At 42.6% G+C, this 18,305-nt stretch overlaps 1 protein-coding gene across 6 annotated transcripts in view; it reads left to right on the top strand.

The window, feature by feature from the left end:
- Window positions 1-18,305, top strand: part of Nr1h4 (nuclear receptor subfamily 1, group H, member 4) — a 95,970-nt gene that overhangs the window by 26,907 nt on the left and 50,758 nt on the right. For 2 of the 6 annotated variants that reach the window (NM_021745.1, XM_008765262.3), the window contains 1 exon segment: window positions 2,535-2,669. In NM_021745.1, coding sequence (NP_068513.1) covers window positions 2,603-2,669 — 67 coding nt within the window. In that variant the 5' untranslated portion in view covers window positions 2,535-2,602. 6 annotated transcript variants of the gene reach the window in all.

The raw sequence follows: 18,305 nt of genomic DNA, 5'->3' as shown, positions 1-18,305 counted from the left end.
CCCACAAAGCTCCTGGGCCCTCGTGGGTTCAAAGGTCCACTCTGATATGTGGCAGTTATTTGAGGACAAGCGTTGTATTACTTTTCTGAAGCTGTCAAAAAGCACCATAGCTAAAAACAAGTAACGGAAGAAAGAGTTTATTTTAATTTACAGTTCCAGAAGGATAGTCCTTAACATCAGAGGAGGCATAGTGTCAGGGGGCCGGCACCTGAGAGATGACATCATCAACCACAGACAGAAAGCAGAGGGAGTGAATTAGAAGTGGGCAAAGTTACAAACCCTGAAAGTCCACCCCTAGTGATATGCTTCCTCTAAGAGAGCTCAGCCTCCTTATGGTTCTATAACTCCCCCTAAACACTCCACCAACTGAAGAACAATTATTCAAACACGTAAGACTGAGGGCGGGCGTCTCTCATTCAAACCGCCCAATGATGGAGGTGAGATTGGCTTTCTCTTCTGGTTGGATTCTGTTGAAAGGTCTGTCTTGACTTTCAGTGCTTTTCCTGTCAGGTCTTCCTCTTTCACACTGTGCTAAGAACAACCTCCCAAGGAGAATGCAGATGAACTGGCCATGACACATTTCTCCTGTGACTTAGGTTTCACTCTGGGATGAAGGTTATTGTTCTCGGTGTCTCCCAGAAGTCACCATTCGAAAAGGCGGGTTCCATGACAGAGTTTTCCTAGAGTTTAGGAACTTTATATGCTTGGTTTACCATATGGATCAGGTTGGTCTGGACGCTCTTGATGCTGTTGGTGTCTGTTTAGGTAAGCCAGACTTTCCCATTCTTTAAGAATTGTTCTTAAAGCCATATCTTCTGCCAGGTCATGGGGGTGTATACCTGCAATCCCGGTAGTCAGGAGGTTATGAGTTCAAGGCTACTCTGTGTCCCATAGTCAGTTCAAGGCCAGTCAGCTTGGCATGCGTAGTGAAACCATTGACAGACCAGCCAACCAATCAATCAAACAAACAAGTAGAAACAACACCCTTGTCCTTCTTCACCAACCTCAGTATCTCTTGACACCACACAGATCAGGGCATGGTATTTTGGACCTTTGTAAATCACATTCATTACAACACATAATCAACCTGGCTGTGTGGCCACTTTATGGATATCTGTCATTAAGCTTGACATTGTGGATCATGGATGCTTTTTGTTTTTTGGCCTCCGTCACTTTATCTCAGAAGATCCAGCCCAGGATTTACGCTGGAATGAGCTCTCAAAAAAATCTTTGTTGGAAGCGTGAATGAAAGAATGGGTGAAGCAAAGCAGTTGCTGTGGGCCACCTTGCCAGACAGATCAGAAGCTCCCTTGTGCTTGAGCTGGGAAAGACCTGGTGGGGAAGTTCTAATGAGATAAATATTTGTCCAACAAAACTCTAACATTCTCTTCCACGGCAGAAAATATAAATATTTAGAAAAAAATAGTTCTCAGTTGGAGACAGGATAAAAAGGTTAGAAAAGCATTCTTAGCCTAGCCAGAAAGCTTTGAGGACTCACCTATTCATTGCCCCCTCTCTGGGGACGTAAGAAATGGAAGGAAGGTAGGAAGGAAGGAAGGAAGGAAGGAAGGAAGGAAGGAAGGAAGGAAGGAAGGAAAGCTGACCTACGGAAACAGTTCTGTGTGGACATTGCTTCTCTTAAGTAAACTGCAGAAATTCCTTCAGAATGAAGTTTCAGACATTTGGGTAAGACTTATCATTATTTCTCTTTTGTAAAATGAAAAAAAAATCACTTAATGTGGGGGTGGTGAGGTTGTGCACACTTGCATGCCTGTAGCCTGCAGAGGGTAGAAAGGTGTCATATCTCAGGAAGAGACACTCCCAGTGGGTACTGGGAAGTGAACCCACATTCTCTGCAGGAGAAGTAAGTGCTTCTAAGGGCTGGGATATCGCTCCAGCTCCCATTATCTGTTTGTCCTATATCCCTTGCATTTTGGTCTTACCCTAGTCCAAGGTAGAGCTAATATAGACATTAAAATGAGTAAGAGTTCCTAAACATTTCCCCAGCAGCAAGAAATCAAATCTATCCTAGCAGAACAGTCTCTGAACTTTGATCTGCTGACATAATATGTAAGTGACCAAGGGAGTTATACTAAGAAGTAGCATGAGAATACTATCGTGTGTCTGCACAGCCCTGTTCAACTTTTAAATGAAGTCTAGAAAATAAATCAAAGATGAACCCTTTTTAAATTAAAACTTTTATATATGTTTTTGTCTCTATTTATAAAAGAAGTAAAGACAAACTCCCAATGTTATCACATCCTGTCTAAATCTCCAAATACTGGAATTAAAATGAAATACCTATGGAATATTAAAGTAGAAAATATCTTGTCTAAAGGCATATAACTTGAACATTTTTAAGTTCAAGTGAGATATAATAGTAACATTGAGAAAATACATACAGAAAGGAATAGAAAATATCTACAGAGGAGCTGTTTGGACGTCTGTATGTCCAACTGCTTCCTCTCTGTTTCTCTCGAATAACTCCTGACCCTGTCCTGCAACCATGAACTTTCTGTGTCTTTGCCTTCCAGGGTTCTTATTTGAAGACCACCATCCCAGAAGCACATTCTCGAGTTGAAAAGTTGGAGTGGTGTTCGAAATGAATCTGATTGGGCCCTCCCATTTACAAGCCACGGACGAGTTTGCTCTTTCTGAAAACTTATTTGGTAAGTTGTGAAATTGATTTAAATGGGGAGTCCACCAAAACTAACCGTGTCAGAAGAAAGCCCCAGCAGTGAGTTTGAGAAAATGATCTTGCTTCTTCTAAGTGCTCAATAAATGTCAACTCTTCAGTCAGGCTGTACTTTGGACTCATTGAACTCGGTATTCTTTATCTCTCTCTCTCTTTTTTTTTCTTTAATAGACGAGGGCTGTCAGTCTCTGCTTTGTGGGTTGCTAAGGCCTTGAGACTAGATAATTAACTGAGTGGGGAGTAGAAACTACTTCCTGATCTAGAGCGAGTCCTAGTATTATTATAACAGGTATTAAAGAATGAAATCATATTGCTTATGGCTTAATATGATACCTATCAAAGGCTGGAGTTACTTAGTGCTCAGCACAAAGGATCCTCCCACTGTTCCTCCCATGCTGGGGGGAATCTATGGTACAGTGTCATGATTAGTCATTTAAACTAGGTTGAGGACAAATTGTACTAAGTGGTTTTAAGTAGATCTGTAACCAGATGACACCATAAAATGATATATTGCTCCACTTTATGCATTTATGAAAAACATCTTAAGTATAAAGAGTTCAACTGAGAGCATTAGCAAAGAGTCAAAATGAGGGCATGTTTTGGGCGGGGTGGGGAGCATTCCGCCACTTTTTGAATGACTTCCTTCTGCATAACCTTCTCTGGAGGCTAGATTGCCCCCCAGTTCCTATCCAGCATTACATAGGCCATGGTAGACTATGATAATAAAAATGGTAAAACAAAACAAAACAACAACAACAACAACAAGAACAACAAAACCACTTGAACCCTCACCAAGATCGATGTGTTAAGATGATCCCTTAGCTGGTGTCAGATATCCCTAGGAGATCCTGGCTAGTGCTGCTCTATTATCTTTAGCCAGTACTTTCCCTATATGGTCATAATTGATGCATTCCCAGCAAGTGGGGTAGTACTCAGATTGCCTGCCTGCACATCTGCTCACCCAGATGTGTCAGAGCATGTTATTATATGGTATATAATATCATAGAAACGTGTTATATGATGGTAGCAGTCATTACTGCAGCTTCATCTATCCGTGAAGACCGGATCAATAGCAGTCTAGTAGTAAAGAATAGGGAGGAAGCATAAAAGAGGCTTCAAGGGGAGAGGGGAAATGTCGATCAGTAGTTCTCAGAGGGAGCACGTACGGCAGTAACTATTTGTGAAATGCCAGTTTTCACACACCGCCACTGCATCTCATCTCTCCATCCCGTGGGTCAGTTGTGAGCAATGAAAGGTTGGGCCTACGCTTCTGATCCCTTGACCATGTTCTGGCCTGTTCTTCTACACTGCCTTAGAAAAATCAACTCATGGAGATCTGGGTGATTTTCCCTCTACCAATCAGAACTCACAGGACAATCAGGATTATGACTGTACAGCATAGATGAAGCAAAATACCCCCTTACAACTGTTTTTCTTTTTTCTTTTTTCTTTTTTTTTTTTTTTTTTTTTTTTTGGAGCTGGGGACCGAACCCAGGGCCTTGCGCTTGCTAGGCAAGCGCTCTACCACTGAGCTGAATCCCCAACCCCTACCTTACAACTGTTTTTCAAAGAAAAACTACCACTTCCTGCCCTAAGATTTTACAAGGGTCAGTTGAAGTTCGCTGCTTTTAATATTGTTAAAAGTGAAGCATCTTGGGCTCGAGTTTGTGCATGGAGGGGAAAATGTAGATGTTTTTGCTTACTTATTAGTTCAGTTTTACACCCCAGGGACAGAGTTGACCTAAAAGAGTAAAGGCTAGAAGTTCTGTCAGATTAGATGCACCTGCGAATGATAGCAAGGCATGTGCTGCAACTCTTGCTTTTTGTGTTGTGACTCCTGTGTGTGTGTGTGTGTGTGTGTGTGTGTGTGTGTGTATGTACATATATATACATATACATATATAAGTATGTGCATACATATATATCTACATATATATTATATGTGTACATACATATATATGGGGGTGTGATCCTTTTGGGGGTGTCCCATATCAGATATCCTGCATATCAGATACTTACATTTCAATTCACAATAGTTGCAAGATTACAATTATGAAGTAGCAATGAAATAATTTTATGGTTGAGGGTCACCACCACCCGAGGAACTGTGTAAAAGGGTCACAGAATTAGGAAGGGTGAGAACTACTACTCGTGAACAAGGCCTAAGCATTCTTTCCAAATCTGTTTCTTTTGGGGCCTCAGTCACACCCTATTCAACATGCTTGGGCTAACGGAGAAAACAGAGTCCTCCGTTCTGCTTCTCCATCTTCTTGTCCAGAAGGCACTGATGGGGGCTGGAGAGATGGCTCAGTGTTTAAGAGCACTGACTGTTCTTCCAGGGGTTCTGAGTTCAATTCCCAGCAACCACATGGTGGCTCACAACCATCTGTAATGGGATCTGATGCCCTCTTCTGGTGTGTCTGAGGACAGCTACAGTGTACTTATATAATAAATAAAATAAATATTTTTTTTTAAAAAAGCACTGATGGATACTATGGCCCCTCCCCAAGTTTAGGCTGTGGCACATCCGTGTAGAGACTGCTTGCCATGGATGAGTAGCCCACAGTCCGATCTCCTCACTCTTGCGTTCTTAATCATGACAGAGACCTAGAAACCTATGGGTTCCACTGACCAGGGAGGTAAATTCCTTTGAATGGTTTGTATATTTAAAGCCTGTCTTGCTACAAGAGCTAGTAAACGTTATGACAAGCATATGGGATAGCTACCATTTCTTCTCTTCAGATGCTGAACACTGGTGCTGCCTGGGGCATTGGAATAAAGCAAAAAAAAAAAAAAACCCACAAAAAAACAAAACAAAAAACCAGGAAAGGTCTTTGTGGGGAATGGACTCCCAAGTAGTATGCCCAGAAATAAGCCCAGTAATTAATACCAGGTAAGAATTAGAAAAGATGACAACTGTTAGGAAATAGCAAGGTAGGGTGACGTCCTAGTGACTGGAGGGACGGGCTGCCTTAATGGCTTTAATGAAGACTTCTGTGGAATTGACAATTGACTCAATACTGGAAGCTAAGAAGTCAAGAACATTCTAGAAGGAAGGACCAGCAAGTCTGGACTGGACTTGAGAAGGTCTTACCTTTGCATTTTTACTTAGGACAATAGAAACACTGGAGAAGTGGCTATTTATTTTATACTCAAGGTACTATAAAGTGAAACCTTTATAATAGTGAAATTCCAACCTTGAGATATTGGGAAGGTGGCTGTTCTCAAGACAAATACCTATGAGTCATTAACAGGTCCTGGAGGCACTTTCGACCTTCCTAATGGCAGCTTCTAGCTTTTTCCGCTCTCCAAAGGCTTTGCTTGAGATGAAGGGGGAAATACCAAAAGCTAGTCTAAAGAGGGACTATGTGCAGTTACTTCAGGCATGGAGGAATAGGCAAGTGGGAGGGGGAATGAGAGAGTACTAATGTGAGGTGAGGTTTCTAGATCAGTGCCATGAGCAAAGTCAGCTGGGACCATCGGGGGATTTCAAAGTGGGCGTTTAATAGCCGGCTTCATTAGCTGAACTTCCTGAAACATCAACTCCCTTACCGTTCTAGACCATTCGGATACTCAAGCCAAGTCGTCACCCGCTGCGTTTTTCGAAAACACAGCTCAGAGTTGAGGTGAGCCAATGCGCTCTGACACTGGCATCGGAAGGAAGGAAAAAAGCTTGGACAAATGTGATATAGGATAGCAGGAACCACCTCCCTAGGACCCTTGAACTTATTCTGCCTCCCTCTCAGACCCACATGGAACCTTAGCCCTATCGGTAAGCAGATCCCCACGGAGGGCGAGGAACGGAAAGACGAGATGACCTCATAGAGATAAGTCTCCTTTCCCCTGGGAGAGCCTGCAAGCCGGAAACTTGGTCAAAGATTAATTTGATGGCTTAAAAGGGGCATCTCTGATGGAGGAAGTGCCCAATAAAAAGCAATAATGGCAGAGTTCACGGCTTCCTGCCGTTCAGCACACAGAGTAGGAGGTAGTATATTAATTAAAACCCGTGTTTTATTTTAGCGCCTTTCAGAAACTAAACCCCCCCCCCCCCGCCACAGAACTCGAAAGACCACATACTTAATGACAGGGCAGAGTTAGCAAAGGCAAGAGCACTCTAGCATTCCCAAGTCCATAGAGCAACGAGTCTCAAGCCACTTAGCTCTGTGCTACTGCGGAAGACGCACTTGAGCGCATGTGGGGAGAGGGGCAATGCAACTGAGGGAATTAAAATCAGAGGCAAGCAGGACTCTGCACTTCGGTTTTGTCCTGTGTAAACACATGTGTGTGTGTGTGTGTGTGTGTGTGTGTGTGTGTGTGTGAGAGAGAGAGAGAGAGAGAGAGAGAGAGAGAGAGAAAGAGAGAGAGAGAGTGTAATAGAAACTCAAAGGCATCACAAAACGTTATGGCTAATCTGGAAGCCTGACTGCCTCGGGCCACAGTTTAAAACTGTTGAAAGGATGAACACCAATCCACTCGTTCAAAGCAGGACGTGCTCTCTCTAACTCAGCACTGTTAAGTACAAAGGACTGTAGAAAAGCTGAAAAGAATGGACAATATGTAAATACATTTCTGGGTGCCTCAAGGAAGGAGATTCATGTTCTGCTTTACCCTACCATTACACCACTGCTATTCTGCTATTGTAACGACAACTTTGAAATATATATATATATATATATATATATATATATATATATATATATATATATATATAATTTTCCTCAAGTCTCCACACCACATTGAAGCCCAGCAAGGAGCAACAGGTAGACCCCATTCATTTCTGTTTCCACTTTCCATCGCCTTTGATTATTCCTCCTTGCTTTATAATGCCACGAAGCTATTTATGTCCACCTTCTCTGGGTATACTTAATTTTAATTAGCAAGCGTGCACTTTGGAATCTGGTTCTTGCCAGAGCTGTGCACATCAATTAAAAGACTCTTCGAGATGTTACAGAAGCACCCCGATGCCTCAAAAACATAATTAAAGTTCTTGAGATGAGGATTTGCAGACTATTTCTGACGTTTGATTTCCAGTATTTTCCCATCTCACTGAGCTCAGGTCAAGCAAATACGGGTCTAACTTTTTGGGAGAGCTAAACCTAAAAGCCTACAGGAGACGGCAAACTGTGCCTGGTTCAGACAGCATCAGCCTTGTTTAGCATAGTTGGAGTTTTTGTTCTCTCTTTTCTGTTTTCCTTTTTTTTTCCAGTGCTAGGGATTGAACCCAAGACCCTACACACTCTAGGCAAGTTCTCAGTCACTGAGCTATCCTCAGCCTTACTACTTTTCCTCATCCTTAACTCTTCTATAACTCTAAATAGATTCTAAAGGGTTTCTTTTTTTCTTTTTTTTTTCTTTTTTGGCTAATTCACTGTGGCTTTATTTTTTCCTATCTCAGGAAATCCCATATCCTGTCTTTTATTCATGAAGTAGAGAAATGGGTCAAGGCAAGATACTAAGTGAGCCTTTCCTTAAGACAACGTGGGTTGTTGCTACGTTCAGCTAGGGCATCCATACTTCGGTAAAGGCATGCCGTTAGATGGAGTGACTCTTCTAAATTCTACGATTTAGCTCTCAACCTTGTAGGATAAGAAGCAGATTCTTAGGGATACCCAGCAGAAAATAGAGTAAGCATGAACTCAGATCAGAAACAAATTTGCAGCGGTGAGAAGAGTCGAAGTGATGGCCATTTTCTGAATGCCTTCCGTGGGTCAGACGCCACACTGACTGAGTCCATTTTAAAATCTAAAACCTCTTCTTGTTTTCAAGACATGGTCTCGTGAAGTTCAGATTGGCCTGTGTAGCTAAAGATGACCTTGAATCCCTAATATGTATGTCTCCATTTCCTAAATATCAGGATTACATACCCAGCTACTTCTGCAGTAGAGTGATTAGACAAGCATTGCCAGTATTTGCTTGGGGACTTCCCCTTTTCTGCACTGTCACTGTGGAGGCCCAGTGTACCTCAGTTGGGCCACCATTCATACCTATCTACACAGTGTATAGCTATGCTGTCCTACAGAACTCGCTCTGGTGCTGGACATGTCCCGAATCTACTTTCGTCCAGGGCAGCAAGCACTGTGAGCAGGTAGAGCACTGGAGCGTGAGTAGTAGCTTCAGGAGCTGCGTCCACATTCTCAAGTGCAGGTGGACTTAGCCATTGGCTACTGTCCCAGACAGCACGCCTTTGCAGGAAATCGAGAAGGAATGGTTACCAGGAGGCAGTTTGTCCTCTTGGGGAGAATGGAGGGAACCAATCCATCTTTTGCGTGAGTCTTACTTGGGGACAAGGGTTCCCTGGAGCTACTAATTGCTCGTCCCTTTTTGCCTAACATTTCTATCAACCCATGTTGGTTACATATAATTATGGGTTTCCTTGTGGAATCTTCATGTATATACGTACATGAATTTTTATCTTTTTTATTGCCCATCACTCCTCCCCCTAGCCTTTATTCTCCACTCACCTCCCCCCCAGCATTCTTGCTGATACCCCAGTGTGATGATTTGAGTAAAAATGGCTCCCATAGTCTCCTAGAGAGTGGTACTAGCAGGAGGGATGGCCTAGTTGGAGTGGGTGTGGCTTTGTTATAGTCGGCGTGGCATTGTTGGAGGTCATGACAGGTTGGTCTGTGAGGTCTCAGATGCTGAAGCCTGGCCAGTGTGTCACTGTCTCTTCCTGCTGCCTGTGGATCCCAATGTAGAACTCTTAGCTCCTTCTCCAGCACCGCGTTGGCCTGTATGCGGCCATGCTTCCTGCCGTGATGACAACGGACTAAGCCAGCCCCAAGTACATGTCTGTCTTTATAGGAGTTGCCGTAGTCATGGTCTTCACAGCAATGAAACCCTATCTAAAACACCTAGTTAATCTCCCTTTTGCTTTCATGTGTTTTTATATTGATGATACAATAAGTTTTATTAAAGCTGTTTACAAGTCCTGGGTAAGGGCTTCTTTATAAGAGTGTGAACCTATTGCCAGAAGTTATCTGAGCTGCTGAAGAAAAATCTCTCTTCCTTGTGATCATTAAGTGCCTACGGATGTTCAGGGAGGTATATGTTCCTGAGAAAACCCTCTGCTCAGCTTCCATTGTCTGCCTCTAGGTCCCGGTGGGTGGGCACAATGGCCCTTCTGCCCAGTGATAAAATGAGTCTGATGGAATCTGAAGCCAAGGGTTAAGGTCTCTGCTTCATTCCCTCTAAGCTATACAAAGTCACTTACCCTCACTGAGTGGCCATCCGTCCTCTGTAAGATAAAGTTGAAGACAGCGGGCCTCAGGAATAAAGCACTGCCACGTGTGGTAGAAGCGAGGCTCCTGAGAGATAATCTGTTAATACACTTTGGACACTTGTGAAGGCTGTGGAGCTGACAGCAATTAGAGCAGGAATCACCCTTGTCTCTGGATTTGCTTTCATGCTGATAATCTCATTTTATCTTCACGGCAGGCCTGTGAAGGGTGTAGGCGGGGATGTTATCTATATGTCTCCATCTGGTGATGCAGACAAACGGGGCCCACAGCAGCCCAGAGTCCTACCTAAAGTCATAGAGCATGCCTGGTAGCATTATGCCTGGAGTCAACCCTGAGCATTCTGAGTCCCCTGCTCACGCTTTCTCAGAAACAACAACAACAACAACACAGCAAAGTCTTAAGGTTGACATTCAGAAATTATGTACAGGGTTTGTTTGTTTTTTTTAAATGGAACCATTTCTATCCAATAAGAAAGCCAAGCTACGATACCCAACTATGCAAATACAAATATCAGTGCAGTGGCAATAGCCACCAATGTACTTATGGTATTTTTACATTCTTTTATTTAAATCAGATATGACTATGAGCTGTGTTATTGTCACCTCCACCCTTTAAAACTTAGGGAGTTGGAGGCGGAGAGATGGCTCAGCGTTTGTTCCCTGTTGCTCTTGCAGGGGAATCCAAGATTGGTTCCCAACACCCATGTGACAGTTCACAGTCTTCTGTAACTCCAGTTCCAGAAAAATCCAACACCCTCTTCTGGCCCCTGTGAGCAGCAGGTACACATATGTCATGCACATATAGATGTTAGCAAGAGACCCATATCCATGCCATAAAAATAAAGATCAGCTTTTTTGTTTGTTCTTTGAGACAGGATTTCTCCAAGTAGACCTAGCTTTCCTAGAACTTGCTCTGTAGACCAGGCGGGCCTTGAACTCATGGAAATCCACCTGCCTCTGCCTTCCTAGTGCTAGAATTACAGGTGCATGCCACCACCACCTTGGCTCAATCGTTTATTTTTTTTCTAATGAGGAAATAAAGGCAGAAAATAGCTTATGTATCACAGAGCTTGCAAATAGCAAGAAAGACTGGATTTATTAAATTTATTTATCTTGTTTTTGGCTACTGGGCCTCAATATCATAAGTTGCATGGCTTAAACAACAAAATGTACTGACTTAGAGTTCTGAAGACCAGAAGTTTAAAATCAGGGTGTCAGTAGGGTTTGATCCTCCTGGGACTCCTGGGAAGGAATCCTTCTAGATCTTTCTGTTTGGGTTATCAAAGCCATGTTTTGTCTTTTTGCTTCATTTTCCATCCACAGGATGTGTCCCTTCCCTGCCCCCTTCACAAGGACATGAGCCATAGTGGAATCTCTAAATAAGGTCGCACTGTAAGGTCCTCGGGGATAGGATCTCAACATATGAACTGGAATGTGGACAGGACCATTCTTCACATATTACTTAGATACAAACCCATTTTTCCAGGTCCATAGTAGGCTTCTCATGCCATTACAAATGCATATTGGTTACTAAAGAAAGATCCATCAGCGTGGCGTTTGACCTCTAACCAGTCTTAGAGGCAGTGAGCAGAAATTTACCCTCTAAAAGTTCTTAGGCTGGGAGAGATCTCCCCAAAATGTTTATCTAAGACACCAGTTTCCAGCTTACTAGGCAATTTGGCATTGAGGACTTTTCTCATAAACATTTACAAATATTCCGCTCAGCAATGGAGTTAATCAGTAAACCACACCAACCTCTGGCCCCTGTCACTTCTTACCTCGGCTCCTTCTCAGTTGCCGTGAGGAAGCTAAGGATGGTGATGCAGTTTCAGGGTTTAGAAAATCCAATTCAGATTAGCCTTCAACACAGCCACCGGCTGTCAGGATTCGCGTCCGACAGGATGAGTTCGAAGCCGGCTAAAGGTAGGCCGCTCTGCCCCTTGTCCTTGTGTGGGCTTTCCTACCACGTTGGGGAAATACAGGGGTATTTAGTTAGAGGTCAAAACCGTCACTCTCTGTCCAAGGGAGACCCAGGCAAGCCGAGAAGACTGGAGATGTGAGGGGTTGGTTTCTGTAGTTCTAGATACGTGAGTATATTATAGGGATAGTAGGCCAACCTGGTGCTATTCCTTCAAGTCAGTCAAATGTTAACGTGGATGTCCGTGGACACTTGAAGAAAGTTAAAGTGTGCTGCTCAATACTGCGTCTTTAATATGCCGAGCCTCCGTGTCACTGAATTCTGACACTTGTCCGGTGTCTTGGGATCAACATTAAAAACAGGAGTAGAATCAAGAAAACATCAATGCACCTACCCAGAAGTAAAGGTAGATTTGTTTTGTGGAGTTTGGATTCAGTCACCATGCGTATGTGCAAGGGTCATGATGAAAACTGCAATGCAGACTATAGCATGTGGTAAAAAGTAATAACCCGAAAAAAAGGGAGAAATAGAGATTCAGTGGACTAGTTTTGTCCCATGCTTCTTCCAGTGTTTTCTAGTAAGTAAGACAGATAAAAATTGAGATTTACACTGAGGATACTTATTTTTCTCTGAGTTAAAATATATTTTACCACAAAAAGACAGTGTTATTTTCCTCAAAGCATAGACCCATCTTTCTAAACTTCCACCAAGAATTAAATGCTAATCATTTCCCCAGTAACTTCCACAGCGTGCTTACTTTTGGTCACAGGCTTGGCAGCAATCCATCTTACTTAAGAGTGGTGTCGCAAAGTGGCTGACACTGTATTTAGAAATGGAAATTACTGACATGGCTCGGGAAGCGAATTTTCTACCCCCTTCTAGTTAACGCACACTTATTTAATGTTTAGCATGCGCCAGGCTCTGTGTCCAGAGCCAGAAATGGTAGAAGAGGGACTATAGTCTAATGTTTCCCTCAGAGGGTTCACCGACTAACCACAACAGCCACAAAGCAGGGTGTACCGAATGTTTGCTCTGTGTGCAGGACGCAATTTACATTCCCTGCCTTAGTCCTTCCTTACAGCCTCTGACCTTACTGGCTCACTACTCCAGCTTTATGGAGGCAGAAACAGAGGCTATAAGAAGTTCAATGTCATCCCCACGTCCATAAGTTTAGCAATTTGCGGGTGAACTGAGTCCAGATCTGTCTCCTGGTCTGTGCAGTACAGACCGGTTTCTCATTACCACCTCGAGTTCAGTGTGGAAGATAAAGGTCGTGAGCAAATCCGGCTAATTATTCATGTTTCTGATAAGTGCTATATTAGAAGTGTGTACAGAGGTTAGGAGAGATTAGTTCTACCTGGGGGAACTGGGACAGGCCTCATGAAGGAGGTCATCAGCTGACACAGTCGGGAGGAACACCTATGTCCCAAGACCTGGCACAGGGAATGGCAAACAGCCTCACAAATGAAGCCATGTCCTTTGGCTAAGAAGCCATGGCTTAGAAAACAAAGTATGTGTTAAAGCCAAGTTCCCGCTCCATTCAGTTCCACAGATACGCATTGAACATTTGCTGGGCTTAGAACTGCATCGGAGGTAAATTAAAACAACAAGACAAAACAACAACAACAACAACAACAACAAAACCAGGGGGCGAGGAGACTTTGCTCCAGATACCAACCTAACTACAGTGCGGCAAATGTCACCATGAACACGTGAACCTATTTTCTGTTCATAAACTCCCTAGAGCTGTCCTGTTGAATATGACGGTCATTAGCCATTTATGATTATGTAATTAAGATTTTTAATTACTGAAGATTAAATACATCTAAAACATTTTTTCTTAGAGTTTTACTAACCGCATCCAATATCCTCACGTGGCTAATGGCCGTCATATTGTAAGTATGAGACCCTCCTTTCAACTCAGAAAGTTCCTCAGGATGGCAGTCTATGAAAAGGCAGAGGCTTCTATCCAGAAGTTGGCTTTCTGGGAGAGCATTTCCTAAACTCTCCTGGAGTTTCTCATCCAAAGGATCTAAACTCCAGTGCTCTAAATTACAGCTGATCCATTTCAACCCCCTCCACACCTCTCTAGCACATAAAAATCTACTGCTGGGCAGAATGTCTTTGCTGAGATTTACGTCTTACTCCTACCTGTCTAAGTCCTTGAGACTTTTAGAGTCTCAGGTTGCTTTTGCCCTGTCTTTGACATCTCTGCCCCCCCCAAGAGAAACAGAAGGAAGGCTGAGCATTTTCTGTCTTGTTCATCATGTGTTCAATGTGTGCCAGACAGCAAGTGTCCGTCATATATGACGAAATGCATGTCGCAAAGCCGATGTCATTAGAACAGACTGTCTGTGAGAGTGATTGTCAATTGGTTGTTACTAACATCACGAATTTTCTAAGATCTTCAGAGTCAACCCTCTTTCTCAACAACTGTGCTTTAAGCTAAGAATTATGGTCCACAGAAATTGTAACAGATCAAGTGCAGGGAGTTAAGACTCATAGTCAGTTATGTAGGAGAAGTTGCTCTGGTCCAACCATTTAGAAAATGTCGGCTGTACTGTTTCTTCATTTTTATATTGTCTGGATACTTACCGCTGTGCTCTGTGGTTATGGGAGGACCTGTGAAATGCTAGACGTGGCTATTACTTGAGCGTTAGTTTGTATCGCTGCATACTATTCCCATGTTTTGCAATGTTTTACTTTTTGAGCATAAAATCACTGATAGCCTTGGAAAAGGTATACGTGTGTGCGTGTGTGTATGTGTGTGTATGTGTATGCATGTGTGTGTGTGTGTGTGTGTGTGTGTGTGTGTGCCCACGAGTGTGCACAAGCTTGAGTGCCTGTGGAGGCCAGAGGTCAACCTCAGGTGTTTTAGGTACTGTCACTGGTTCTGCTTGGTTCTTCAGGGTTTTCTTGTGATAAGGTCTCTCACTGGCTCCGTGTTTGTCAAGTAGGCCGTCTGGCCAGTGAGCCTCAGGCTCCTTCTTGTCTCTGAGTTCTTACCTGGGCTTACTAGCAACCCAGAATCAAGAAGAACCATGGAGTTATCCTGGCTTTTTGACATGGTTCTGAGGAATGGAGGTCTTCACCCGTGTGTGGCAGGTCCTTGACTGCCTAGGCCATCTCCTAACCCACCCTGTGTTTTATTTTAATTGCATCCAGGGATACATATGATGTTGATGCCATAAACTGACCTGAGTTGGGGCTCTGTTTTGTTTTCCTTGATTATGGAGATATTTGCTTTCCTGAAGTTATCTTCAGAGATGTCCATCTGTCACGTGAGGAGGAAACGTTAACCATTTCCCTGGATTCTATGGAGTTCAGATTCTGGCGCTAATTGGGTCTTTGACCTTGTGATAATAGGAAGCAGGGCTCAGGGTGGAGGGGGACTCGAGAGAACATGCTAGAAGGCAGAATCTAGGAAAAATGGGAAACCAATGTTGTAACTTTTCAGTTCTTTACATTTTTATTTGCTTCTGGATTTATAGTCATATTATATGATTATGAAAGGGATTGGGGTTTTGCTTACATTTTATCTACAATAATTTTACACTCTGTTCTTCTTTTTTGTACTCATAAAACAAAATGGCATTACTAAAATCTTCTTGTTAGTCAGATGCACTGATTTCCCTCTCCCCCCTCCCTGCCCCCCACCCTGCCTGATCCAGACAAGTGGGGCATAAAAGGAGGGAAATTGATGTCTGCACAGATACTATATATTGTGTGTTTGGTCAGTCATTTCCTGGGTCAGTGTAGGATGTGTCCTCAATATTTAATATGTGGAAATTCTGCTTTGCCTTTGTAGAAAAGTTATGAATTCTAATATTCATAGAGAAGTCTAATACTTATGAGATTTTTTTTAGATAGAAAGGACTATAATATCATATATTCTTTCTTTATAGAAGAGCAAAGAGAGACCTGGGTAGGGTAGTAGGGACTGGTTTGTAGGCACCATTTAATTCAAGCCAGAACCATGGCTCTTCAGATGTAGAGTCAGAGAAAACAGGCAGAGCAAAGCAGTCCTTACAGTAATATGTGTAGCCCCATGAAGCTGGATTTAATGAGCTCTGGAAGAGAGCGGCCATGCTGAGGAAGGGCCCAGGCTCGGGAGGTATGAGGGAGACTGGAAACAGCAAGATTCCCAAGAGACAGAAAAGCTGGAACATCGAAAAACTGACTGGAAGTGAAAGGATATGCTGAGCCTTGCGGGCCCCTTTGTGCTTTGTGTGCAAGCAGAATTTATAATCTCAAGTAAAGAAAGCAGAAGAAGAGGTCATTGCCTTCTGTCTGTCTGTCTGTCTGTCTGTCTGCCTGCATGCCTGCCTGTCTGCCTGCCTAGGAAGCATCTCACTTTTGACAGCTTCCCATAGAGTAGAGTGATCCCATGTATGGGCTTCGAGGTCAGACTCTAAAAGTCTCAAGGACTTAGGCAGGTAGGAGTAAGAGGTAATCTCAGCAAAGACATCTGTCCAGCAGTATAAACAGCTCCGAACTGTCTTAAGGGTGAATAAGGCCCAGGAGATTCTTGTGTATGCAGGAGGGGTAATAAGACCTCATCCTGTGGTTGCAAAGAATTGCAAGAATATACGAATGCTCAGTATTAGGAAGGAATTCATACATTTTTCTGCTACCAGTAATAATGACAGTAACATCAACCACTTGAGCACCTTGGAGAACACTTTAGAGGCATAGTGCACAGGTCCAGAATCTCTAAGTCCAATTCTCAATTCCCAAACGGCTAGAAACCATTGTTTTTTTTTTTTTTAAGTCCAGTAGGATTTTTAAATTTAATTTATTTTTACTTTTGGTGGCCATTCCTGGGCTGAAGGATGTGAAACACTGGTTAAACAAACTAACGAACAAACAAACAATTTATTCTCCTGAGTGAATAGTCACAGAATGGCACTGGGGAAAACATTGCTGTTTGCTTCATACACTTCAGACATGGAGTTCTACCCAGTGGTGGGAATACCGCATACAGAACAGAGAAAGAATACTAAATGTTCTGAAATCTGAAGGAAATGTTTTTTCTCTGTAGTTCTGGGGATCAAGCCTGGGCCCAACCAAGGGGTTCTAAATTTTATGTATTTGTTTATTTATTTTACCAATCGCACAGTTGTTGGGGGAGGGGTGTGTGTACATGTGCGTGTACATGTATATGTGCTTGTATAGGGAATGTGCTCACCCATGTGTATATGTCGAAGGCCAGAGATTTAAGTGTCCTCCAGCAAACACATTCTATCTCCCCCTCCCCCTGCTTATTTTTGATTCTCTAGTTGAATTGGAATCAGCAAGACTGGCTGGTTTGTGAGCTTCTGGAGTCCTCTTGCCTCTACCTCCCCAGTGCTGGCTTGACACATGTAAGTCTGCAGGGCTTTGTAGAGCAGTGGTTCTCAACGTATGGGTTGTCACCCCTACAGGAGTTGAACATCAGATATTTACATTATCTTATTATATTAATATATACATTATATTATATATTATAATTATATTATAATTATATAATATATTATTGTATATTATATTATATATTATATATAACGTTACATTATTATATTTTCATAACAGTAGCAAAATTACCATTATGAAGTAGCAATGAAATGACTTTACGGTTGGGGGTCACCCTGACACGAGGAACTATATTAAAAGGTTGCAGAATTAGGAAGGTTGAAAGCCACTGACCTGGAGGGTGGTAAGGATCTGAACTCATGTCCTCAGGCCTGCACAGCAAACACTTTATCTGTTGAGCCCGCTCCCCAACACCAAAGATTCAAAAGCTTTTGAATTCTAAGTGCTTTCGATGAGGGCCAGTGAATCTGGACTACTTTAGTTAGTCACCAGCAGAAACCTCGAAGTTCCATCTCCAGCTTGAGGTGTGAACACTGGGTATCAGCAACTTGCTTACAGTCCTAATACTCAGGAGAGACGCAGCTGGAATCGTCCTCCAGTGTTGTCTGAGAGTGTGTTAAAGAATCAGACGCGCTTATACAAACTACCTTATCTTTTACTTATGCCTTTTTTAGCATTTTGCATAATATAGTCATTTTATATTCTAAAGAGCATAGCGTATGTTTCCAAAAATAAAAGCATTTCTACAGCCTGCTAGTTTTTATTACCTAGAGGTTTTCTATCTAAACATCTTATTTAGTAATAATGGTTTTAGGAATAATTATACTCCCTATTTTAATGTTATCTGTAAGTTTTGGGCACTTCTGTATTGAATTTAACAAAGTGCTTGGCATGCCTTATCTCATTTAATCCTGACAGTAGCTCAATTGTTATTGGTAGACATCATTCTTCCCTTTATATGGAGTGAAAAGTATCGGCATGAAAAAGACTCCCATCCGCACCACAATAATTAAAGTAACATGCCTGTGACAAAACCTCAAACAGAGAAAGTCTTGTGTAGTTTCTTACCCCAGCATGTTAAAGATCATGAAGAAAGTTGC

Source organism: Rattus norvegicus, chromosome 7 (genome assembly GCF_036323735.1).
Source record: "Rattus norvegicus strain BN/NHsdMcwi chromosome 7, GRCr8, whole genome shotgun sequence".
Taxonomy (NCBI): Eukaryota; Metazoa; Chordata; class Mammalia; order Rodentia; family Muridae; genus Rattus; species Rattus norvegicus.
The sequence above is the reverse complement of the archived record's forward strand: the minus strand, read 5'-3'. Positions and strand labels throughout refer to the sequence as shown.